The sequence below is a fragment of the Phalaenopsis equestris genome, unplaced genomic scaffold, assembly GCF_001263595.1.
Source record: "Phalaenopsis equestris unplaced genomic scaffold, ASM126359v1 Scaffold000606, whole genome shotgun sequence".
Taxonomy (NCBI): Eukaryota; Viridiplantae; Streptophyta; class Magnoliopsida; order Asparagales; family Orchidaceae; genus Phalaenopsis; species Phalaenopsis equestris.
In genome coordinates, this window is record NW_018165046.1 from 1339570 (window position 1) to 1365369 (window position 25800).

At 36.7% G+C, this 25800-nt stretch overlaps 2 protein-coding genes across 5 annotated transcripts; one reads left to right on the top strand and one right to left on the bottom strand.

Moving 5' to 3' along the window:
- The first annotated feature begins 1961 nt into the window (after positions 1-1961).
- On the top strand, positions 1962-25569 carry LOC110029804 (pentatricopeptide repeat-containing protein At1g13040, mitochondrial-like). Of its 4 annotated transcripts, none has more exons than XM_020732256.1 (4): positions 1962-4420; positions 4624-4805; positions 8570-8657; positions 25506-25569. In XM_020732256.1, the coding sequence occupies exon 1, from the start codon at positions 2318-2320 to the stop codon at positions 4403-4405; it is 2088 nt and encodes a 695-aa protein (XP_020587915.1). In that variant the 5' UTR covers positions 1962-2317; the 3' UTR covers positions 4406-4420; positions 4624-4805; positions 8570-8657; positions 25506-25569. The 4 variants fall into 4 exon arrangements, with proteins under 4 accessions (XP_020587915.1, XP_020587914.1, XP_020587916.1 ...); XM_020732255.1 differs by having other exon boundaries at positions 4624-4756; XM_020732257.1 differs by lacking the exon at positions 25506-25569 and adding an exon at positions 10406-10526 and having other exon boundaries at positions 4624-4756.
- On the bottom strand, positions 23341-23877 carry LOC110029818 (RNA demethylase ALKBH5-like). Its single transcript, XM_020732277.1, has one exon. The coding sequence runs from the start codon at positions 23875-23877 to the stop codon at positions 23341-23343; it is 537 nt and encodes a 178-aa protein (XP_020587936.1).
- Positions 25570-25800: the final 231 nt, after the last annotated feature.

Below are 25800 nucleotides of genomic sequence, written 5' to 3' on the forward strand. Positions count from 1 at the left end.
TTTGTGAGAATTTAAAAAATAGGTGAAAGAAGATAAATGATTTGTATATATCAAGTTTGGGGTGGTCTGTATGTAATTGCACGTGGCCTAGAATTCATGTTAAACCAAATTTAAAATTTAAAGTTTATGTATTTGCAAATTTTACTTTTGATATTTATATTATTATGTCATAAATTTATGCAAGAAAACATATATTTCATTCTTAAAAAAAATTTGATTGTGATATTTTTTATGTGGTGTTAAATAATTGGGTTAGATATGTATATAGATATTAATGTATTGAGTGTTACATAAATTCTCAATTTTAAAATACACTTATATTAAAAAAATTTATATATCAATAATAATAAAATATTATTTGTTTATGTTTAGTATGTTGTAAACGTTCTCATTTCTTAGCTTCTCGTTTGATTCTGTTGATTCATAGAGTTTGTATTGAGATCGTCAAATGTCTCCCAATAAATATAGTGTGTGCATTGATCGAAACAAATTTGTTCTCTTGTTTAATAGAATTTCTAAATATATATATCGTGTTTGATGCGAGATGGAGAATTCGCGGTGGTGGAGTAATGAATTATCATCTTAGCGCTCTTCAATAATCCATTTCACACTCAGATAAGTGAGAACAGTTAGTAGGGACATTATAAATTTTTACGTGCAAAACCCAAAATGATAAAATAGAATGACCACGAGGTGTGGCCCATATAAAATAATTTTTTTATGAAATAATGATTACATGCACAAATCTACGCACGATAAGTACCATACATTTTATTTAAGATATAATATTTGTTATGCAATGAACGGGAGTAGCTTCAACTGGGAACAATTATTGTAACAAACATAATGTCTTTGAGGTGCATTCCTCCAGGACATACTAGGTGACACGTTGCTCCGCCGGGCGTTGTGTCGTTCCATAAAACACGTTGGGATTTTGTTGTGCACGTTGTGACTGTAAGAGATCTGACGCAAGGAAAAGGTGGCAGTCACTAGTGGCAGGTAAACGGTGGCTGATTGTGTTCATTGAATAGTGGTTGATGGATGCAAAAGCGAAAGGAGTTCGTAAGATCTTCAACGCATAAATGATGTTTGACTTCAACTCATTCTTCTTCAAACTCTAACTTTCATCTGGCTCAATGTTTAGGTCCTCTTTCAAGAGAGGGGTGGGGCTTTATTTATAGAACATGAGTTACAAATAGATAAGCAATCCAGACAATTGTTATCAAATGACTTGGGTATGTTCCCACACTCATATGTTTTTTTTCTATAGACATTTAGCTGTTTTAATGATATTAAAATTGAGTGATATTAGACCTGGGTTTGTTTTGTCAATATGTACGATCTCATTATAAGCATGTCATATTTAGGAGCTAATTGTCCTTCTAATTATGCATAAAAAACTTCAAAAATGGTTTTTACTACTTGATCTAGACTTAATGTTTGTTTTGTTTTTGTTTTTTTTTCAAGAGTGGGCTCAACTCTTAGATTTATCTCATTTCTATGTCGAAAAATGATGTCACATTCATCGAGTTTTTAGATGACTTTTGATAAATTCAATTGAAATTCTAGTGAACTCAATTAGAGGGACAATGTTGATTCATTAGATCACAAAATGATTCTTTTAGTATTTATGTTTCTTAATGATCTCAAAATTGTAAGATATGAGGTTTTTTAAATTTCTCTCATCAAGCCGCTTGTTATAACTACGAGTAAGCTAAATTTGGAGATCATTGACATTTTAATTAAATTTTTGAATTTTTGAATTACATTTCAAATGCTAAGCTTATTAGGACTTAAATCAATCATTTATATGCACTGAATTCATATTATTGAGATATTTAATCCAAATATAAAAATGCTGAAATCTAAGTCAGCATGTTCTCATGTTTTGACTAAAACAATTATTCAAAATGCATTGAGATCAACTGTATTTATTACAAGTTGATTAATTGAGTTGAGACAGTGCAAATTTGAGTTACCTCAGTGAGTTAACCATTGAAAACCTGGTTAGAGTAGACCTGACCCAGACCAGAGGTCGGACACCACAAAGCCAACACTATATCTCCGGCGAGACCACCGCATCACCGCCGGAGCGGGACGAGCTCCGGTGCATCCACTCTCATTATCTGCAGCCGTATCCAGCTTTCCAATATCCACATTCTTTATCCGCATCGCCGGAGTTGCTTCACAGCTAATTCGGCTTCGATTTATAATCACTCCTTTCAGCTGTACGATGAAATTCCTATGACAGAATCTCGCTTCTTTGTCCGACAAATGGGATGGACTCTCCCTGAAAAGACGCCGTCTTGCAGTTGGGATGATCTGCTCGACAAAATTGTCGATATATACATCTCCGGTTCTCAGCCAGCAGATGGAATGTGCGCTTCAGAGAACCATCGGGTATTCTAGGCTTAGGTCTTCTTCGCTGCCTTCTTCCAGCTCGCATATCGTTCTATTCTGCTCGATTGGAAAATCAGACAATAATCATAAACCAAGAGCTGGCAACGTTATCTCAAGCTTATTTGCGAGCCAAAAACCCTCCTCCGCAAAGTCCTATTTGAGTCTTAGAACTGCTCTGCAGTCTGGTATATGGTCCAATAACGTGGAGCTGGAACTTCGGAGTCTCAATATTGTTCTAAATAACTACGCAGTCAATCAGGTGCTTAAGGCTCTTCCAAATTCTGAAATGGGTTTCTGCTTCTTTATGTGGGCTGACACCCAGCCGGGATTCAAGCATGACCATTTCACCATCAAGTCAATCATCTGTTTACTTCTGAAAGATCAAAACTTTGATCTTCTGTCTGTTATTCTGAGAAAATTACGCGATGAAGGGTTCACGCTGCACCGTTCTATATATAGAATACTTATATCAGGTTATGTCAAATCTGGTTTGCTCAGATTTGCTTTTGAAGCATTTGATGAAATGATTGTGTCGGATTGTCGTGTTTTTAGTGTAGACTACAATAAGTTCATAGGCGTGCTGATTAAAAACAGCTGTTTTGATTTAGCTGAGAAGTACTACAATGAGATGATCCATGAAGGTTTTACTTTGAGCTCATTTACCTATTCAAAGTTCATTTCTTATTCATGTAAGACCGGAAATCTTCAATTTGTCAAAAAACTTTTGCTGGACATGGATAGGAATGGATGTGTGCCTTACATTTGGGCTTATAACGAGTACTTGAAGTCCATATGTAAAGAAAAAAGATTGGATGAAGCTGTGAACTTCTTACAAACTATGGCTGAGAAAGGAAGAGAGCCTGATCTTGTTAGCTATACAACGATTATCAGCGGCTTATGTGGAACCAGAAGATTCACCTCGGCAGTGGAAATTTGGGACGAAATGTGGAGAAAGGGTTTTAAGCCGGATGTTATTGCATGTGGTTCATTAATTTTTGGTTTGTGTGATCATGGACAAGCTGATGTTGCTTATGAAATAATGATGGAAGCGATAAAAAATAAATGTGAGCTGAGTGTTTCAATTTATAATGCTGTTGTTAATGGCTTTTGCAGAGCTGGCAGAGTCGATAAAGCGAAAGCAATTGTATCCCTGATGAGAAGAAGCGGATACAAACCTGATATTGTTACATGTAACATACTTCTGAATTATTGGTGCAACAAAGGAATGCTGGATGAATCAGAGAGATTGATAAAATTTATGGAAAATTCAGGGGTTAATCCTGATAATTACAGTTTTAATCAACTACTAAAGGGTCTTTGCAAGACTAAAAAGATTGAAAAAGCATATAAGTTGTTCACTAATAAGATGGAGATCGAAGGTCTTTGTGATATCATATCCTGCAACATCCTAATTGATGGTCTTTGCAGGGCCAGAAGAACATCTGTCGCACACAAGCTGTTTAAGGGAATGGATATGAGGGGGGTAAAACCGGATATAGTGACATATGGCACTCTGATTAATGGGTTTTTGAGGGATGGAGATGCTAAATTTGCTGAGGAGCTTTTTGATCAGATTTTCAAGGTTGGTTTGGTCCCCAATGCTCATGCTTATTGCATTATGGTACACCACTTTTGTAAAACTGGCCGAATCGGGCTTGCTTGCAGCTACTTCCATGATATGATTAAGTGGGGGATCTCTCCTGATGTAGTTTGCTACAGCGCACTTCTTAACGGACTTCTCAGAGTTCACAGAGTTAATGAAGCCATGGTTTTTTATGAAGATATGTGGAACAGGGGCGTAATTCCTGATGATGTTACATACAAGTTGCTTATTGGAGGACTTCTAATGGAGGATAAGGTTGCTTTGGCCCTTACGACATGGGATGATATGATGGAGAACGGCTTTACTCTTGACAAGACAGTTTCTGAAAGATTGATAGAGGCAACGAAGTTGAAGGATGTATCAAGCCAGAAAATCACTCAGGCGTTGACAAAAATACTATAGTTTTCAAGGAGAATGGTACACCACTTCTTTTTACTCCATCTTTCTCTCCTCTATTTATTTATGTTGTTTCCTTTATTGGTATTTAAAAATTCAGCATTATGAAGCAACTGGGTGAGTTATATATTGAATGTGGATCCAATTAATAGTTTAAATTTGGTGATAGCTAATTTCATTTGTGATATTAACAATTTTTATTTTATCCCTGAACCTTTTGGCAGCATATGGTTTGTTAACAGTTTGGCCTAAGGAAGACCAAGGCACTGAATGAAAAACAGGGTTAATGAAGATCTGTCTTCCCTGGCGGGGATTTTCTTTTGCTTACTAGTGCGGGTTCAACTGAAGGTTTTAAAGGTTTTCGGTCTGAACTCCAAATGAGACAATGACCATTAACTTGATTCAGGTTCATGAATATAACTAACAAAGTTTTCAGTGACTGTTATAATCTTGCACATCATATTTTGTGTCTGACTTACTGAAACCGATATTTATGTGGGACACTAGAATGCAGTAGTATCAACGTGATAAGAAATTGTAAACATTTTACATATGTATCATAAACGCATTGGATGCATGATTATATTTTAAGCTGTGGTTACTGCATTAAACTTGAAGTTTGGGTGTATTCTACATGAGATAAATATTGGAAGAATGTGATAATGAGGGAGAGAATGTGGTAAGAAAAAGGAGCTTGACTTGGTATTTTGTTATGTTTATATGAGTGTAATATGTTTGGGAAGTTCCAATAAGTTTTAGTATTTATTTCTGAGTTGGTTACTGATATACCACCTAAAATGAGATGATTTGCACATATCATCCTTAATTCTTATGCATACAGGAATGACATATGCCATGCAAACACTCTTCTTACTCACTAGCATTTTATAATTGTTATTAGCCCTAGGTTTACCACGAAATTAATGAAATAAACTCATAATTTTGATGTGAAATCGGAATCATTGAATTTGATGGGCTCTCAGCTTACTATTAGCATCACAAAATTTATGGTCATTAAGCTTTTAGTTGCTTTGTTCTTCGCCTCGAACTGGACCATTACTTTTGTCCTAGTGGATATAGACATGTGATTGAAAAGGATCTGAATTTGGAGAAGCAAAAGAACATTGCAGTAGATTTGTACCACGTAGTTAATTCTATCCTTCCTATTGTAGGAACTAAAAACATCATGGTTAAGTATAATAGTGATAAGGACTAGGACAAGAAACAAAATCTTAAAGATTTTTTAAATATTCAAGCTATTAATATAGAAAAAAGTAACATTGTTTTGATTATGTTGCTGATGTTATGGATTGGACTGAGAAACGACATGAAGAGATACATGCTTATGAAGGCTTTGATGGCAATAATTAGGAGAATTTGCTTGAAAAAGCTAGGCGTTCCTTTGTCCCTATTTGTGGGTTAGGCTGCATCATCCAACATCCCTCGGGGCATTTACATACATATCACACAATTCTTATCTATTTAATTCTTATCTATTTACATATTCACACAATTCTTATCTATTTACATATTTCACACCAAAATTTTCATATTTACACACATAACACTTCAATATTTAATATCACATAAAAAATAGCATTATTGTCACTTTTTAAAAGTGAAACACTCCTTTTCATCCATAGGTTTAAAGCACCAAAGTGCTATATGTATGTAAATATGAAAGTTAAGGTGTGGGATATGTAAATACATAAGAATTGTGTGCTGCAAATGTAAATTTCTTTAGTTTTTTATTATTTGCTAGCACACAATCACTCATGAGTGGTAACATTATATCATGACGAGTTTATAATAAATTTTTGATAACTGGTGTTCACTGGTGGCTTATCTCTATTTTCCTCAATACTTACACGACAAAAAAAGTGTTTTACGCTTTGTTTTCCAGTTACTCTCAATTGACATTTCAAGGAAGGTGTGAAATTAGCTTTAATGCAACAGGCCTTGGGATTTTATCCGTAGTGGAAGAGAAGAGATGAAAACAACTCAAGATGAAGTAAAGCAAAAACACAAAAAGGAATGTCATTTTTATAATAAAAATGTTCGCACTAATTGTTGGAGTTGTACTATTACATTCAAGGGATGCTTATGTACTAAAATAGATGCGCATTTGTGCTTTGGCCTTAATCAATACAAAATTAAATTGTAATTTGGAGAATTTTTATTACTATACTCTCATCCCTGAGGATTTGTAATTGTTTTTTCAAACAACAACGAAAAAAATCCTAACATAGAATTTTGATTTTAAATTTTAGACCAAATGCTAAGGATTGTGTAGGGTTAAGTAGATGTGAATCAAGAATGGACACATAAAACGCAAAGCCTTTTTAAAAATGCTATATTAACAAAATGATAAGGTTAACATCGTAATATTTGCATAATATAATATACCCCTGCTTAAACTAAAATTGAGAATTGATGTTCCTATTGCTTCTTTTTTTTATATCGAACTACAATTATTAAATATTTTTTGAAGCGGTGCAATCATTTTTGTAGAAGTGTGTGCTTTTATGTACTATTCTCGGTAATTACACAAGCACTTTCAGGCGTTGTTTGACTACAAATCAAATTTACGTTAAATAAGATTTATCAAATTCGATAAATTCAGATTTATCTGTTACGGTGAAGCTCGCGGGCAATGTCAGAATAAATCCTCCTTACAATCGGATTTAGTAAATTCAGATTTACATCGTGAAAGAGACAAAACATGAGTAAAAACAAACAGAACACAAGAAAATTCGATTTAACAAGGTATTTGATTTAATTTACAGTTTTTTGATGTTTGGCTGGATTTAAGCTAAATCCATCGCTAAAGCCTATTAATAGTTTTCTACCAAACACCACCATATAATTGATTTTTTTTAATACTTAGAAAATCCTTATTCACCCTTTGGGCTGTGCCATACCTTTCTTCTTGTTGCATTGGAATCTTACTGCTCCAACTTTGAGGTTAATTTTTTTTCTTTCTGTTCTGAAGCGTACGAGGCTTATGCTTCTACAACACAAGCCTAAAATGTTGAGAATCCTCCAAACAATTCTCAATGTCACAGCGGAATAGGATCACAAGATTCGAGAAAATCAGAACAATAAATTTAAGCACAGAAGCAAAATCAAAACAACAAGAAATGCACACGAGAATTCACGTGGAAAAAAACCGAGAACGGGAAAAAACCACGGAGCCACGCCAGCATATTTCACTATGAATTTCAAAAAGTTTTACAAATGATTCATGCAAGTTTTTTCTCCACACTCACACGTAGAAACTTATAGTGCACCATTCCACACTCTTCCTACTGATACGACGTAGAAACACACATCGAAAAACACCGGGATCCTACTCACCAAAACTTCTTACCTTCACTAGGATTTTGTTGATGCACAAATAGGAAGAGTTATGCTCCAAGCCCTCACATACATTGCCCAAAATCGTGACATAAATAGCAAGTCTCGTGAAAACGGCTCGCTCTCGGATTTGCGCGCCTGGGCGCCCAGCTTTCAGGAAACAGGCGCCCCGGCGCCAGAAGTGGGTGCATGACTTCTACCTTCTCGGTCTGGGAACACTCGATGGGCACTTAAGCACCCATGGCACGGTGCCTTGTCGCCGATTGCACTTTTGCGTGGAAGCCAGCCAGCCTGCTGCTCATGGGTGCTACAATCAGACTCCACAACTAACATAAAAAGCTATTCATGATGTTTAATTTGAGTTTGACATTTTTTTGCACATTCTATTAATTCAAAAGAAATTCTACCTCTACTTTCCTTAAGCAACCTCCCAAAAAAATGCATTTCCATTAATTTGTTTACTTTAAGGTTTCCAACCATTTGGAGTTTCCCATAACCATGGTTTTACTGCTTTAAGGTTACTAAAATGCTTATCTTTTGGTTGGACGGGCTGTTTTTATGTAGAACTGCAAAAAAGTTTGATAAAATCACCTTTTGTTGTTATTTGTGTCTGTGCTTATCTTTTTGAAGATTTAAAATATATTTATTCTTTTTTTTTTTTGAAGCATTTTTACATTCTGCGTTTTCATAGGAGATAAAAGTTGGTACCTTTGGAGACATTATTTAGCCTTGAAGAATACTGTTATTTTGTGCATATTTCTATGCTCTTTGCTCCATAGCGGACATCTGATTTAGATTTATTAACTTTTGCAGATCAATAAGCAATCTTCATAGAGATTACAGGATATGTAGTTGCTGGAAGCCTGCATTGTATTCATTTCACCAAAATTTTCCAGCAGAGGTTTGTGATTTTTCATTTACTATGATGTCACTTATTTAATCGTTAACATTTCGCAGGTATCGGGATTTAAATTTTGGGTGGGTGACATTAGTTATGTTATTATGTGAAGTCTGATTGTATTAATTAATTGTTCACTCATAACACTTAAATTCGCCAATCAAACTTGACGGTAAGTTTATTAGTGAGGTAGGCGAGGGCTGTGCCCCTGTATTGTGTTCGATGACACTGCCCCTGAAAGTTTTTTCCGTACATAGTGCCTTAGTTCCGTAATTGCAACACCCTAATACCTAGTCAGAAACGCCCTAGCGCCTGGAAGACAAAATCATCGTGCCTTGTTCAGGTTCAAAACACGAGAGCACGATACTGCAATGTTGGACGCAGTGCTGCGTCACCCGGACTCAAATAACAGACTTCAAGCATTTTTTTGCTTAGAAGTTTTGGCTTTGCAGAAAAAAGGCGAAAATTTTTTATTTTCTCGTGTGTAAAGGTGAGGATACTAGTATCTTGAAGTTTCCAAACTGTAGAGAGGCATGAGTGTGGTGTAATTTGTATGATACTCCTCATTTTCTTCATAAGGAGTTTTTTGGTGTGGCGCGAACCGATGTTTTTTTTCCAGTTCTTGGGGTTTTTCACATTAAATCAGGTGTTTTTTGTCTTTTCTTATTTTATGCTCTTCTATTCAAAATTTTGCTTCGGATTTCTCAAATAAGTTCCATTAAATCTCCCAAGTTTTTTTTGTTATAGATGTTAACATTCTTACCTAAGCAAACTTCATGAACCGCTTAAAGCTGTGGTGGAATAAATTGTCAGCTTCTACATTTGTGTTACAAGACAAGATAACTTGGCTAGTTTGACAAAGGTGGATCACGGAATTGCTTGAGCTTTATTTCATTCTTTGACCCATATTTCTACAATCCGAGAGAATTACATAATATGATGTATAAACGATTAAGAATAAAAAAAATTAGCTATATATTTGATTATAATAAATTCACATTGATGGACCAGTGAGTTGGCATTCATGAGTACATTGATTGGTGTGACGGATTGATGTTGTTGGTGAAGAAGTATTAATTTGCTTCTGAGAAATAGATGTCTCTATTTGATCAACACCTTGGTAACTATGTTTGTAATTTTAAGGTTTGTGGAGATGTCAGGAAGATAAATATTATGATTACTAAAGACTTTCCAAATTGTTTAAAAATGAAGTTTGATTCGGTACTCTCATAATGCTATTATATCTACATTATTGGTTGTAGACATGATGTACTTAGATTGGGGAAGTTTGTGCAAATGCGTCGCATAATTGAATTGTTGTTCAAATTGATTCAAGCCCTTAAAAGGATTGAAAATGAGCTTCTTTCGACAATAGATCCTTTATGGATCCACCAAAATGAATGTAGAGGGAAGTGTGGGCGTGAAACTGAGAGGTGCGGTAGGTAGAGACGGAAGTGTTAACGAAAGTGTGGATTTCGTAATATTAAATTTTGGACCGTAAGATCTGTTACAAAACCCTTATTTTTTATTTCTTATTCTTTTATTTTATTTTATTTTCCTTTGTATGTTATTTTATTCTGGTGGAGTACTTTTGACCATTGTATGTAATTTGGAGATACTTCCTACTGGTTATTTAGATTGAAGTGTTGTATCATTAGATCTCTTTCAAACAGTATATTTGTAACCTCATAGGATTGAGGTAGTAATCTCTCACTGACATTCGGAGGCCTCCTTCCTTATCCAACTTGCAGAAAACTGCCATTCGCAACATGAAATCTGCTGTTTTCAGTTTCGACATGCTGTCAAGCCGCCCGCTCCTCACTGAGTCGTCCTTTGGCTGTTGTTTTCCTTCCGGGCAGCTGTGAAATCGCCTCACCACCTCACCTGCTTGTCCCACTGCATATTTCATCTGAATTGTGCATTATTCCGAAGTGATACTAATGATATTTAGAACCTAATAGTAGATTTCAGTTGATTTTTACTGTTAAATTTGGAGCTAAATTCTATTTTAAATCCTGTTTGATTGCTGTACTGATGTTATTATTACAGTAGAACACATAAATCTGATCATATTCAAGAAACTAGAAAATTTTCGACGACTTCCGTTGATTTACTCATTGATGAAGCTAAAATCATGAAATGCAGTGAATTTGAGGATCAAGACAGCTGATTCTCCTCAATATAATGTGTGAAAAAATCATATTTAAAACAACAAAGATGCAAATAGTTATGATGATAACAAAGCTTTTGATGCTCTTCCTTCCTGCTTCCTCTGTAGATGTGCAAAAAAGTTTTCTCCCATCATTATTTAATGCATTATGCTGCAGGCAAACTGGAGCCAAATCAAAATTAACCCATCCTTTCAATTTTTATCTTGGAAGATTTACTTACATACCTGTCATATCCTATGCATTTATATATCTAACACATGAACTTCATTTTCGACATACACGACTCCTTATCTATGCATGAAAATGTGTATTTCAATGTTGAATCTTTTTGAGACGCAAGTTTTTGTATTGTTCATGTGTGTATATAACCCGATAATGATCTTGTATCGCAAAGAGATAATGAGAGAGAGAGAGATGGTCAGAGATTGATCGTCTTTTCTCTGCTTTTCTCTTTCCTTTTATACTCAAGAGAGAAATATAATAAAATAATTGTCGTAACACATGTTTGACACTCTTCGCTAGTGTTTTTTTAAAAAAAGACAGCGATGTGGGTTTTCTGTGTTGTTGTACGGTGCCCATTCCTGATGCCTGGGTGAAAAGATGAAGTCCTAAATGTCGAGCGGTGCTTTTAATACTTGATTGATAGATATTCTTACTAGTCATGATGACTTCCTCTGATAGCCACTCTTGCGCAGCCGGGTTAGACTGAAATTTTGAACTGAATGAATAAATCAGATCGACAAGTAGGCTGGATTCAACCATTCCAGCTGGTGGACTCGATTCAACCACTTCGACAAGTGAGTTCACTTTAGCCATTTTGGTAGGTGGGTTTGATTCAACAACTTTGGTTGGTGGGCTCTATTCAGCCACTTTGGAAGGTAGGATCAATTCAGTCACTTTGATAGGGGAGCTTGACTCAGCCAATTCTGCAGGTGGGCTTGATTCAATAAAATAAGCTAAAAAGTTTTTGTATAGCTATATTTGTGTATACATTCAATTTTTAAAAGTAAATTGGTGGTGATTTTGATGTGCGTTGGAAGATTTGGGTGGCATAAATGTAAAAAGTAAAGTTTAGATGTTAGAAATGTAAATACAATGGAATTGGGTAATATGTATGTAAATGCCTCTTTTATCTTTGTTTCCTCCAAGAATTAGAATTTTAACCTTACAAACTTTGCATTATTCTCTTTGAATATTAGGCCTTGACCGTATTGTAACTTTAAAACTAATGTTAGCTTTGAATTGATTCATGCAGGTAAAGTTTCAGAGTTGTGATATGACATCAACAAATTTTGAGGCAATTTTTTGAACAAGAAATATTAAAGTTCGATTAAAAGTGACTCAGAACTCCAATTTTAACAAACTTACAGTTAAACTGGCTGACTCGATGAGATCGACCCAATGATACCAAAATTGGTTTAATCTGAATCAAATTAAACTCATATCAAGCTGTTAAACCACTTTTGAAAACTTTTAGTGCATAATTGGAAGGTCGAACATATTCCAAATTTGACATGTTTTTAGTCAAATCGAGCACAATCTGATCGGGAGAATATCTCTAGGCCGTATGATTGAGTGGTTCAAATTTTTTTCTTATTTACATATAAGCCTCTTCCAGACTCTATAAATAAAGCCACGTCCCCTCTTGAGAGGGGAAAACCTTCAGTTAAAAGAAGACTGAAGCTTAGTGGAGAAGCTGAAGTCTAACATAACTTCTGCACCGCACATTCAATGAATACCTCCCACTTCTGTAGTAGTCGACCATTGTCAACCATTGTCTGCCGACCACCGTCGGCCGCCTCTGATTTATTCTAATAAAATCTCCTGCAGAATCACAATGTGTGTTGCGGAATCTCGACATACATTGCAGAGTAATGAGACATCCTGCAGGACAACACACCTCACATACAGTACAAGGCGCCTTCCAAAGATATTATAACAATGCACCCCGAATATGTTGCAAGAACATATCCCAATGAAGGTGTAACAACAAATCCCACATAAGGTGTAACTACACTTCTCGAAAACTGTGACTTTGTCCAGGCTCCTAAAGTTCTCTCCTTGCAGCCTACCATTACGGTCTATGTGACCAACTTCTAGTGTGATCCACAACTTTTGTAACTCTAGACTCTAACCTCTGTGGTCTACGGAAGTCATCACATTTCACACTACGACTTACTACGACCTACAAGATCCATAGCTCGTGTTGCTCCTGAATCTGGTCTCTATGGACTATGAACGTCATCATAAGTCACCACTATAACCTACGTGACCAACTACATCCTACGTGGTACAAATCGCGAGCTCTCGACTCCTGCCTAACAATCTACTGACATCATTATAGCTCATCATTATGACCTATGTGACCAACCACAACATACGTGGCTCACAACTCCTATAATTTCTTATGACGGCCTCTGTAGGCAACCAACATCCCTGAAGCAACCACCTGCGACCCACACGACTGTTACCATCAATTTCAACTACATGCTATAAGACAAACTGACACAACATTCACCATCTACAACAATTACGACGGATTACTGCCTCCATAACAATCAACTACGACTCTCGCAGCTTGCTATCACTGAAAACTACATTCATTACAAGTAGACTATGGCTATTATCAATGAATTACTCTTGTACATTTACAATGATCAATTTCTTAACTAAATAATCTCTAATTCAGGAGAAGTGTGGACTTTTGTACTCACTATTTTTAGTAGATTACCTCAATTGGGTTAGGTGCGATAGTTTTTTTTTCTTTATGTGGTTTTTCATGGAAAACATCGAGGTGTCTTCTCCTTCTTGCTTTTCTTTAATTACCCAAAATAATTACACCGTTAGAACAAATATGCACCAAGATTGATGAAAAGCTCCAACGATGATGCTTGAGGAAACCTAACCAATAGGATTGTTGAAATAGTGAAGTGCTTCTATGGTGCGTTCTGCAAGACAACACACCTCACATACAATACAAGGCGCCTTCTAAAGATATTGTAACAATACACCCCGAATATGTTGTAATAACATATCCCGATGAGGTGTAACAACGAATCCCACATACGATGTAACTACGCTTTTCGAAGACTATGACTTTTTTCAGGCTCCTAAAGTTATTTTCTTGCAGCCCACCATTACGGCTTATGTGACCAACTATTAGCGTGATCCACAGCTCTTGCAACTTTAGACTCTGGTCTCTGCGGTCTACGGAAGCCATCACAGCTCACACTACGGCTTACTACGAGCTACGAGATCCATAGCTCGTGTTGCTCCTGAATCTGGTTTCTATGACCTACGAACTTCATCATAACTCACTACTATAACCTACGTGACCAACTATATATTACGTGGTACAAATCGCTCAGCTCCCGACTCCTGCCCGATGATTTACTGACATCATTATAGCTCACCATTATGACCTATGTGAGTAACTACAGTTTTTGTGGCTCACAACTCCTACAACTTCTTACGACGGCCTCTGTAGGCAACTGAAACTCCTGCAGCAACCATCTGCGACCCACATGATTATTACCATCAATTTTAACTACATCCCATAAGACAAGCTGGCGCAACATTGACCATCTACATTAATTACGATGAACTACTGCCTCCATAACAATCAATTATGACTCACGCAGTTTGCTATCACTGAGAATTACATTCATTAAAAACAAACTATGCCTATTATCAATGAACTATTCTTGTACATTTACAATGATCAATTTCTTAACTAAATCTTCTCTAATTCAGGAGTAGTGTGAATTTTTATACTCACCATTTTTAGCAGATTACTTCAATTGGGTTAGACCCGATAGTATTTTTTTCTTTCTATTTTTCATGTAAAACATCGATGTGTCTTCTCCTTCTTGCTTTTCTTTAATTACCCAGAGTATGTGTTGATTGATGTGATGAAAAGTACACCAAATTCAAAATAATTATACCGTTAGAACAAATATGCACCAACATTGATGAAAAGCTCCAACGATGTTGCTTGAGGGAACCTAACCAGCAGGATTGGTGAAATAGTGAAGTGCTTCCTCACATACAGTACAAGGCGCGTTCCAAAGATATTGTAACAATACACCCCGAAATGTTGTAATAACATATCCTGATGAAGGTGTAACAACGAATCCCACATACGATGTAACTACACTCTAGAAGGGAGGATTTTACCGCTTCTGAGGCGGATTTCCTGAACCTTCTCACTAAATGACCCAATGAGTTCGACTTCAGCGGCAAATTCAGCAAAAGACTCGTAAAAAAAGTCTTCATGAACCAAGGCCTCACCTGCATCGACAAATTTATCGCTCAAATCATCGCAAATGCGATATGTACTGCTCGAGGAGGGCAATAATGGGTATTGCTCATCTCCCTCATCATCATGATCAGAGTCACTAATGTTATAATCATCAAGTATAAAAACATGAGATACAAAGACATAATCAAAACAATCATGATCAGAGTCACTAATGTTATAATCATCAAGCATAAAAACATGAGATACAAAGACATAATCAAAACGTCCTTCTTTTATAGCTTTGTCATCATAAAATGCGCATGAGGGGCACTACAATCCACTCTTGCATTACAAGCAAGAAGAGAAATATCAGAAAGAAAGCTAGGAGTTGGAACAACTATGACCATCTTCACAGAACCTTTTCCCTGGGGCTTCTCCAAGTACTGATCTGGTATCTCAATCTCTCCAGCCCTATATCGAGCCTTAAACCAATCCTTGAAAGGATAACAATATTTCAGGACATGCCCAAGATGCCTATGGTATGGGAAATAATCAAGCTCATTCGTCCTCTCCACCTCACGAGGTTTCTTTGGCGGTGTGAGCTGCATTCCCTGCTTAAGTAGGTTATTGAACAACTTTCTGAGACAGTCATTCCTAAAAGGATAAACCTTAGACTTCCTCTATTCAAAAGGTTGGGGTCTCCCTTTCTGAGGAGGTTGGCGAGTTTGCTCGGCAGACATGACGGGATTTTTCATTTTTTCATCGAATGTCGTAAGAGCGATGCTCTCTTCCTTCCTCCTTGGAAGACCCACAATAGGTTTTTTGCTCCTAGCCTTTTCAGTATCTTTGAAGGTCAAGACATCTGCGGTGTCCTGTAAATTATCCACTTTTTTGATCAAATTCTTAAATATTTACACATTCCAATATCTTAATTTTCATCAATGTAGAGACAACGCATCCCATCCTTCTCAAAATTTCAGGTACTGAACAATTGTCCTTCCGTGCCATCCTTTCAAAAACATGGCAAATCTGCATGAGTGTCTCAGATTTCTTTCGTTTTCTCTCTGATAATGAGGTGGTGAAGGCAATCTGACAGCAATTTTGCGAATGCTTTCTTCTCCAGTGGCAGCAGACATAGGATGGAACCTGCTTCCCTTGAGGTGGGGTGAAGTTTCCATTGGTCCATCTTCCAGTAAAGAAGTTGTCTGTGCTGAAGCTAGCTGTGCTTTCTGAGCCCTTAATTCCCTCCTGCGGTTCCTTCTCTGCGAACGCGTCAGTGGAGCAGGCTTAGAAGAAGAGCCAATTTTAAATGTATAGTTTGGAGTAGCAAAATCAGTTGTTGAATCTCCTTCATACAGAATTCTTTTTCCTTTCACAGTTGGAATAGCTGGTGCAGCGAGAGTGGAATTGATCTTCACCTTCTTAAGAGAAGGAAAATCATTATTACCATTCAGATAGAACTCAGAGGACGGCTTCTGAACATCTGAAGCAATCATCCTCGTTATCACATGTGGTGCTTTCCCAAGTAACACTTCAAATTTTTCAAGTCCAGACCCAAACTGAATTGTAGAAGCAATGTGGCGAGAATTCTTATCCGTTGGTACATTGAACAGGAAAGTCAAACTTAGTGACGTCATTACTCCTGTCAATTGTAGATTTTTGAGTGTTAGTACCGTTCAAGGCCTTGCAAACTCACCATCGAAGCTAAAATTAACACACTTGCTAGTGAACTGGGCATTTCTTTTGAAATTTTACGATTTTGATTTGTGTTGTTGTTTAGTTGTTGTTTTTGTTTAAATATTGAGTTTTGAAATTTCAACATTGTCAAGGAAAGGTTAAGAGGAATTTGACGTGACATAAAATAAGAACAAACAGATTTTAGAAGGGAAATAAGGCGATTGTGAGGCATAGGAAATAGTCCAGAAATAGAAAATGATCAATTCCATATCGGACCCACTCCAACTTCGACACACCACACCTATTAGGAGTCCATCCTACAAAACCTTAGGGACTCCTGGACCTTTCTGCTTAAGGATGGTTAAGCAGACGGTCCTGGAATCCAATAAGAGTTGACTATACTAATTCAAGGAAGAAATGAATACAGTAAGTTAACAGAATAACAGTAGACATAGACACACCACCGATGTATGAAAACATAACCACCTGATCAAAGATGGAGAGAGGAACCACTCCCCAGCGGAGTCGCCAGAATTTGTCGGCCTTTTTTTAACTTCGTGGTTTGAAAAAGTAGTGATTTTGTGATTTTGAAAATAATTTAAATATGAATACAACCCTTTTTATTTTAAAAATTAACATTTTTAATTTTAAAATAGGTGAGACTAAACGGGTCTCACGTTTTAAATAGTTTAAATGATTGAATACAATACTACAAATAATACACTTATCCCGAAGAATAAATATATCACTTGTAATAGGGATTCAATCACCCAGACTAAAGAATTTGTGACAATCACTTAAGTCTGCGAAATATTTTATAAAAAAAGCCAACAAATCAATCACTTAAGTCTGCGAAATATTTTATAAAAAAGGCCAATAAATTCCCCTACATAACATAAAAAAATTAGATAGGGTTTATTTTTATCTGGGTTCCTGGTTTCCTAAAGAGGCAAACCCATATAGTTAATTACATCTTAAATGATCGAAATCACTTAAGAAAACTCTCGATTAAGATCAGGTAGTTTTGTTTTCAAGATGAACAATTATTTAAGGAATCCAAAGGGAAGAAAAGTAGGGGATATCACAGATCCAGGAGAAACCCCAGAGATGTCCTAACTATCCTATTGTTCGGCTTTATGTCTTTCGAAATGATTTAATTTGATATTTCAATCCTACAAATTATTTATGAATTAGGACTTATGTTTACACAATATCGGACTGTGCAAATAGCCTAAAAAGATGAGAGGATTTACACCGTACCGCACGGTAACCTCAAAATTCTAAAGCGTTAGGACTTATAATTGTACAACAAAGTTGTACAAAAAGCCAAAAAAGTGATCCTATAGGTTGTTATTTAAACTAAAGAAGGTATATAGTGTAAGTGATGTGAAGATGTTTTGCTGCTGCAGATTCACCTGTAAATTGTTTCTCGTCGCGTTGCCCACGATGTTCGCTCCAAACTCTTCGTAGTAGCATCTCCTGGTTTAGTTTTAGTTTTGAAAATGCTCCTAACCACTAGGTTATTCTAAACTAAGGAATAGCGTATTAAAGTAACTAAGCATGCAGTGTGAAAGAAAAGTAACAATGTACTATACAGTAAAAAAGAAAGACAGTATAACATGCTGAAAGAAGAGTATAATGTGCTATAAAGAGTAGTATAACAGAGTATAAAAACAATATAACTTTGCTGGGAAAATAAAATACTGTAATATAAATTAAACCTGTACACCTGGTAGGTTCATTGCTCCTTTAAGTTTAGCTATTATGCGCTGTGTAAAAGATGAAAGTATGACCTGAAAAAGACTTGAGAAAAATAGGTAAATCATAGGAAAAATGATAAATAAATAAAATAAAATATAATATCACATATAAAGGACCAAGAATAGAAATTTTATATGTGATATTGGAATGTCCCCAATTGCTAAGAGGATTTGAGTGTAAGACAAATTCAATTCCCAGAGCATTGAGTTTCAGCTTTGGTCAAATTCAGATAAGAATTTCATTATTTGATCTAATTAAATTTGTCATGAATCACAATTCGAGTGCACCCTCGTTCTTAGTGTCCTTATTATTTCATGAAATGTGGTCAGGTGTGTAGCTTCTTGGGATCATTTGAAAATTAGGATGATGAACTCTCTCAAGGTGTGCTCCTAAGATCTAGGAAGCTTACACTTTAGTTTAAATTTGAAGTGTCTTAAAGTGTCTATTTTCAACTAAGTATCTTTCAACAACCCTCAAACATCTTTATATTAAGCTTAACTCACCATCGGGCTTCTAAAACTTAGAGGTGAACTTATAGTTTTGACAAAAGATTTGTGAAGTGTGATTCAAATCTAATTAGAATAATTGGGTGTAGGTTTATTCCAAACTTAAAGGACCTAAGTGCAGGTCTATTAATTTTTCCAATCTATATCCTTAATTGTTATCTAAACTCTCACTTTCTTCCAACCCCTAAATATTCTTCCAATTTACAGTTTCATCTTTCATATGCAAAGGGGATGGTGGATGGTTCGCTATTCTATCCCTCTTTAGGTTTCATCATCTCGAGAATCCAAATCTTACTTTTAATTTTCTCTCCCTTTCTCTTTCCCTTAAGACTGTGAATCATTTCTGAATATAATTGAATCGGAAATTCTCATTTTTAACTTGACCGTTAAAAAAAATAAAATAAAATAAATGAAAACGAGACCGATCCATTTTTAAAACCAAGCCAAATCAATGAAGCTTAAAATAAAATCATGAATGTATCGGTCTAAAACGTTTAAATTCGTTAAAAAAAATGATCGGATCAATCCCGAGAAGGATATCCTTTCCAAGTGGCAATTTTATGGATTTCCAAACCCCTAATGAATTCAATTTACATCAACCCCATATTTTCTCCAAATAAAATTGTATAATCTTTTTTATTTCACAAAAGAAAAGTCACTAATTAATAGGAGAAATAACTTCCTAACCTTATAGAAAACCATACCAATGTCAAAACGATTTAATTTCATACTCCATCAAAAGTTTACAATGAAATATATATCCAATATCTCACAAAAGAAGCCAAATGTATCTTTCGGTCTTTCGGGAAGGGCCAAAACGTGACCACTAGATAGGCCAAAAAAGAACACATATTCCATCATAGTTTCACTTCAAAAAGAGTCAAACCGAAACCACTAGGTGGGCCAAAACAAAGAGTATATATATATATATTTTTTATTCCAGCATAGCCAAAACCGGGACCAAAATAAGAGGCAACAAGGGAGGCAAGAAATGAGCCTCAAACATAATTTTCCAACTTATAAAACGATTTTAGCATATGTTCCAACAACGGGGGAAGTAAATGAAGCAAAGATAGGCCCCAAACATAATTTTTCTAACATATAAAACAATTTCAACATGTATTCCAACAACTGGGGGAATAAAGGAAGCAAGATAAGCCCCAAATGTAACTTTCCAACACACAAAACGAATTCAGCATGTGTTCCAGCAACGGGGGCAGCCAAAAGAAGCAAAGGTAAGCCCCTAATATAATTTCCAGCAGTCCAATTTATCGTCGGAGGTCATCCGGAGAAGTTCGCATTTTCATCCGTCCTCTGAGCTTAATTGAAGTCCGATTTCGTGCAATTTTGTGAATTTTGTGCATTTAGTGTGTGTATGTAACGAAAAGGTCGTGACGATGTTTTCCTAAGGCTTGGAGTCCTATTAGGAACTTTTCCTTTGAGTTTTCACAAAATAGCCCATAACCGCTCGTTCATAAGACGATGGTCTTATGCCAAAAATACTAGACATCAAAGGAAAATAAGAAGTGTCTAGAATTTCTAAAAGGGTGGATCATAATTCTAGTTTTCTAAGACGATCAATAGGAACTTCTAGAGCTCTAACATGTATTCATGCTTAAATTTCAATCTAAACAAAATTATGTTTTCCCTATTCCATGTCATCCGAAGTAGTGCAATATAGAAGATAGGAAGAAGAATACCTTTTCCTTTTTGTAAACTTAAAGCAAACAAAGAGTAAAGTAGGCTTGAGAAAATCACTCCAATAGCAACCCACAAAAATTCCTCACGATTTCCAGCTTACGGCACGACAAATTCGAGTCTCCGGGATCTTCGAACAGCAAAGGAACAAAGCTTCCTCTCCAACAAGGAAAACATAAAAGAAATCATTCTAATCGAATGAAGAATAGAGGTAGAAAAGCATCCAAATCTCCCTAAAATCTTTCAGGAACTCTCTCAAAATTTTCAACAACCATCGACAGTAGTTTAGGAAGTTATTTTATAGGCAGAGAAGAGGAGAAGAAACAATTTACCAGTCATCCTAGCCAACGAATCACAAAGAGGAAATGAAACTACACCATAAAGAGGAGAGCGTTCAGCCTCGAGGAAGAGAAGCGTCGGCCAGGTGGAACTTCATAGTTGGAGGGCTGCTCGGGCAAGGAGCTCGAGGAGGCGAGCCGCGATCGCTGGGGAAGAAGATTGTCGCGTGGTGGATCTGTCGTGGAGCTAGGGCACGGGCGAGGAGCAGTCGCGGGATCGAGCCGCTCGCGTGCGGGTGGAGCTCGTGCGGGTGGAGCTGTAAATAAGGTTTAGGGTCTTAATTTTAATAATATAAGTGATAACATATAAAAATAATTTAGTATTTCTTAAAAATAAAATTTAATTCAAACTTTTCAGTCGTGCATCAAAACATAACGAAAATAGATGTCTATTTTAGGTAATTCTGATGTTCTGGACGTGCTGACACGGTCCGTTTTGTCGTAGGAGGTCATTTTGACAAATTCATCGATTTGCGTGTTAATTTTCTTGTGTCGAAAATATGACAATATGGGTGTTCTTTCCTACCAAAGTTGGTATGCCGGACGCGTTGGCGCAGTCCATTTTGTCGTCGAAGGTCATCCGGAGAAGTTCGCATTTTCACCCGTCGTCTAGGCTTAATTGAAATCCGATTTCATGCAATTTTGTGAACTTTGTCTATTCGGTGTGTGTATGTGACGAAAAAGTCGTGACAATGTTTTCCTAAGGTTTAAAGTCCTATTATGAACTTTTCCCTTGAGTCTTCGCAAAATAGTCAATAACCGCTCATTCATAAGACAATGGTTTTGTGCCAAAATTGCTAGACATCAAAGGAAAATAAGAATTGGCTAGAATTTTCTAAAAGTGTGGGTATCAATTCTAATCTTCTAAAAAGATCAATAAAAACTCCTAGAACTAGATCCTAGGCTCTAAGGAGGAGAAGAGAAGACCTCACAAAAACGAGGTCAACAAATGGACCCCCAATAGGTGTGCTGTGCGGAATAGGCACGCCGCGCGTATTGGTGTTGACCGAAGCGACCAACAAACCAAAGAATTGTTTAAGAAAATGTCGAATTTGATATGAAATTGAATTTGAGTTGGGTTCCTAATCGGGAACTCAGCTCGAGAAAGATTTTGTGAATGAATGAGTTGAGAGCGAAAAGATTTATCACAAGTTCTTATCACAAGTTTGCAGCATTTGATTTAATCGAGTGAAAAGATTAACTTAAGACCACCAACAAGGGGTTTACGCTAAAAGAGGGCCACTAAAAAGGAGTTTACGCCAAAATACCACCAACAAGGGATTTACGTCAAAAGAGGGCCACCAACAAGGGGTTTACGCCAAAAGACCACCAATAAAGGATTTACGTCGAAGGAAGGCCACCAACAAAGGGTTTATGCTAAAAGAGGGCCACTAAAAAGGAGTTTACGCCAAAATACCACCAACAAGGGATTTACGTTGAAAGAGGGCCACCAACAAGGGGTTTACGCCAAATGAGGGCCACCAACAAATGGTTTACGCCAAAAGACCACCAACAAGGAATTTACTTCGAAAGGTCACCAACAAGGGATTTACGTCGAAAGAGGGCCACCAAGAAGGGGTTTACGCCAAAAGAGGGCCACCAACAAGGGGTTTACACCAGAAGAGGGCCACCAACAAGGGATTTACGCCAAAAGACCACTAAAAAGTGATTTACGTTGAAAGAGGGCCACCAACAAGGGGTTTACGCCAAAAAACCACCAACAAACGATTTACGTCGAAAGACCACCAACAAGGGATTTACGTCGAAAGAGAGCCACCAACATGAGGTTTACGCCAAAAGAGGGCCATCAACAAGGGGTTTATGCCAAAAAAAAGGGTCACCAACAAGTGGTTTACGCCAAAAGACCACCAACAAAGAATTTACATCGAAAGAGGGCCACCAACAAGGGGTTTACGCCAAAATTTAAGGTTTCAATATTAATTTAACTTATTATAATTTATAAATACATATTTTCAAATTTATTTATATTAGTGGTTTTTTATTTATTTTATTTTGCATCGTTCCATGTTCATTGCAAGACTGAATTAACATTTAATTTGACATCCTTAAATTAATCACATCATATGGCAAAAAGAAATCTTCATTGATCCTCCAAAATCTTATATATCGGGATGCAATCCAATCGTAAAATGATCTTGATCGAAACAAATTATAGACTTTTAATGCCATGTCCATCCTTCTGACCTCTCGGAGTTATGTAGAAACTAGCCTCTCCTACAAAGATATGTTCCGGAACAAAAGTCCCCCTCACATACACTTTGAGGCGTGTCTGTTTCATAATTCCAAGGGTCGAAGTCCCTCGAGTTCTGGATCAGGCTGATATCCAAATGGTACTTTACTGTCATCCATTTTTTTGAAAGTAATTGATATTCTTTTTTGCGAAACCTCTGGTACACAATGATTTGCCAAATCTGCTCCATTTTCTTTGAGAACCAGGACCGAGCCAACAGGAAGAGGAATTTCCACCGCTCCAAGAAATTCAGCTGGACCAACCACCCGTATTTCTTTCCCAAACATTATATTGCATTTGCTGACGAGAGACACAGTGCAAAAGGGTCTCACGAAATCGTGGTTATCAATATGGGGTGGTATACAATTTCCTTCTTCATAAATATTGATTATGCAGCTGTTTGGTACACTATTTGTTGATAAAATACGCCATTCTACAATCTTTTTTATCATTCTTTTCATAAGCGATGGTAATTGATCAACTTCATCATGACGAATAATCCCCGGGGGATTCCTTCTTTTATCATATACATAATTATAGCAACATCCGAACTGAATTGTGATCTTGCTCTTGCCTTTCATCGACTTTCGGGGCTCTGAATAGGTTTTTTTCTTCAACAGACCTTCCCGACCTCTTTCTCTGAGATCAAAAATATATTTCACCATCCTTTTCTGTTCATTTTCGGAAAAGACGTCAGTATGCAATTCCAATCGTGGTGCAACAAGCGTCTTTTCCAAGTGGAATCGAAGTTCCAGACTCACTCGTGTGGTCCTTTTCGTCGTCCGGGGCCATCTGAACTAGTTTGCTGATGATCGGGTCAATTCGAGTCAATTTTATGCGCGGCGCGACGAATAATATTTTGTTGATCCGATCGGAGTCGTCCGATATGCCAAATGCTGACCGGACTTCACCCAAATGAAAGTCAAAGCCTAGCAAAATGACCCCGGTTACGTGCCCCTCAACACGTGTCGGTGGGTCCAAAGTGGACGTCTCGCGCTACAGGAGTCAACATGTCATCAAGCAACGCTCCTTAGTGCTCAAACGGACATCCTACGCATGCGACATCAAAAAAATTAATGCCAACACCATGCGGCCAGTTGAACGATTGACCATGGAATTATAAGTGAATTCAACTTGTCTTAGCTTTTTATCCCATCTCTTAGGTTATTTTTTTGCTAGACATCTAATCAAGTTTGCTAGTGTGCGGTTGGCAACTTCTATTTGACCATCAGTTTTGGGTTGATATGCTGAGCTCAGTTTGAGATCTGTCTGAAATTGCTTTCAAAGCTCACACACAAAATGACTTACAAAGTTGACATCTCGATCGGATATCAAACATTTAGGAATGTCATGTAATCTTACAATATCTTTAAAGAAAATTGGAGCAACATTAACAACTTCAAATGTCTTCTTGCTTGAGATAAGATTTGACATTTTTGAGAAACAATCCACCACCACTATAATAGAATCAACTCCACGTTTTGTTTTAGGTAGACCCAATATTAAATCAAGACTCAAGTCTTCCCAAATAGAATTTGGAATAGGTATTGGGGTGTATAAACTTGTATTTTCTGAGCTTCATAGTGGCAACGTTCTACGAACCTCGTGAAATCCTGTCATAGTTTAGGCCAAAAGAAGCGAGCTTGTAACAAGGACAATGTCTTATCTTGACCCACATGCACTGCTATGACATTGCTGTGAAGCTCCCTTATGAGTTGTGTGCTCAATGAAGTGTTCGGGATACATAACCGGTTTCCTTTGAATAAGTATCCTCATTGTAGTAAGTAATCTGAAATGGTTGATGAGCCTTGTACCGTCTCCATGGTTTTGCAAACTTTGGATCGTTTGCATATAAATCTTGGACAGACTCCTTACCCGTAATGGATATTTGTAATGATGCTAAAAGACTGGCTCGTCTACTTAGAGCATCACCAACTCGATTAGTTGCTCCCGATTTATGGGTTAACACAAAACTGAACTTTTGTAGAAATAAAACCCATCACATATGCAATCGAGTCTTTCTTTTTTTTTTTTTTTTTTTTTTTGTAGGAATTGCAGGGATCGATGATAACTAAATAGATCAAATTCTTGGTGGAGAAGATAGTGCTCCCAATGTTTTAATGCTCGTATAATAACATATAATTCTTATTCATATGTTGACCATTTATGTTGGGGGGAGTACTTAATTTTTCACTAAAAAATTTGACAGGTTTACCCTCTTAGGATAACAGTGCACCGATCCCGATGACTGAAGCATCCACCTCTACTTGGAATGGTTTGCTGAAGTCTGGAATGCTCAACACTGGTGCGGTACTCAATTGTTCTTTGATGGTTCTTTTTTTGAGTGCATCTGTAACAAGTCCCATAATTATACTAAAATCTTTTATGAATCTTCTGTAAAAGTTTGTGAGACCATGGAAACTTCAAATTTCAGAAACAATTGTAGGATTCGGCCAACCTCGAATGGCTCAACCTTTCTTGGGCCGGTATGAACTCCAGAAGCA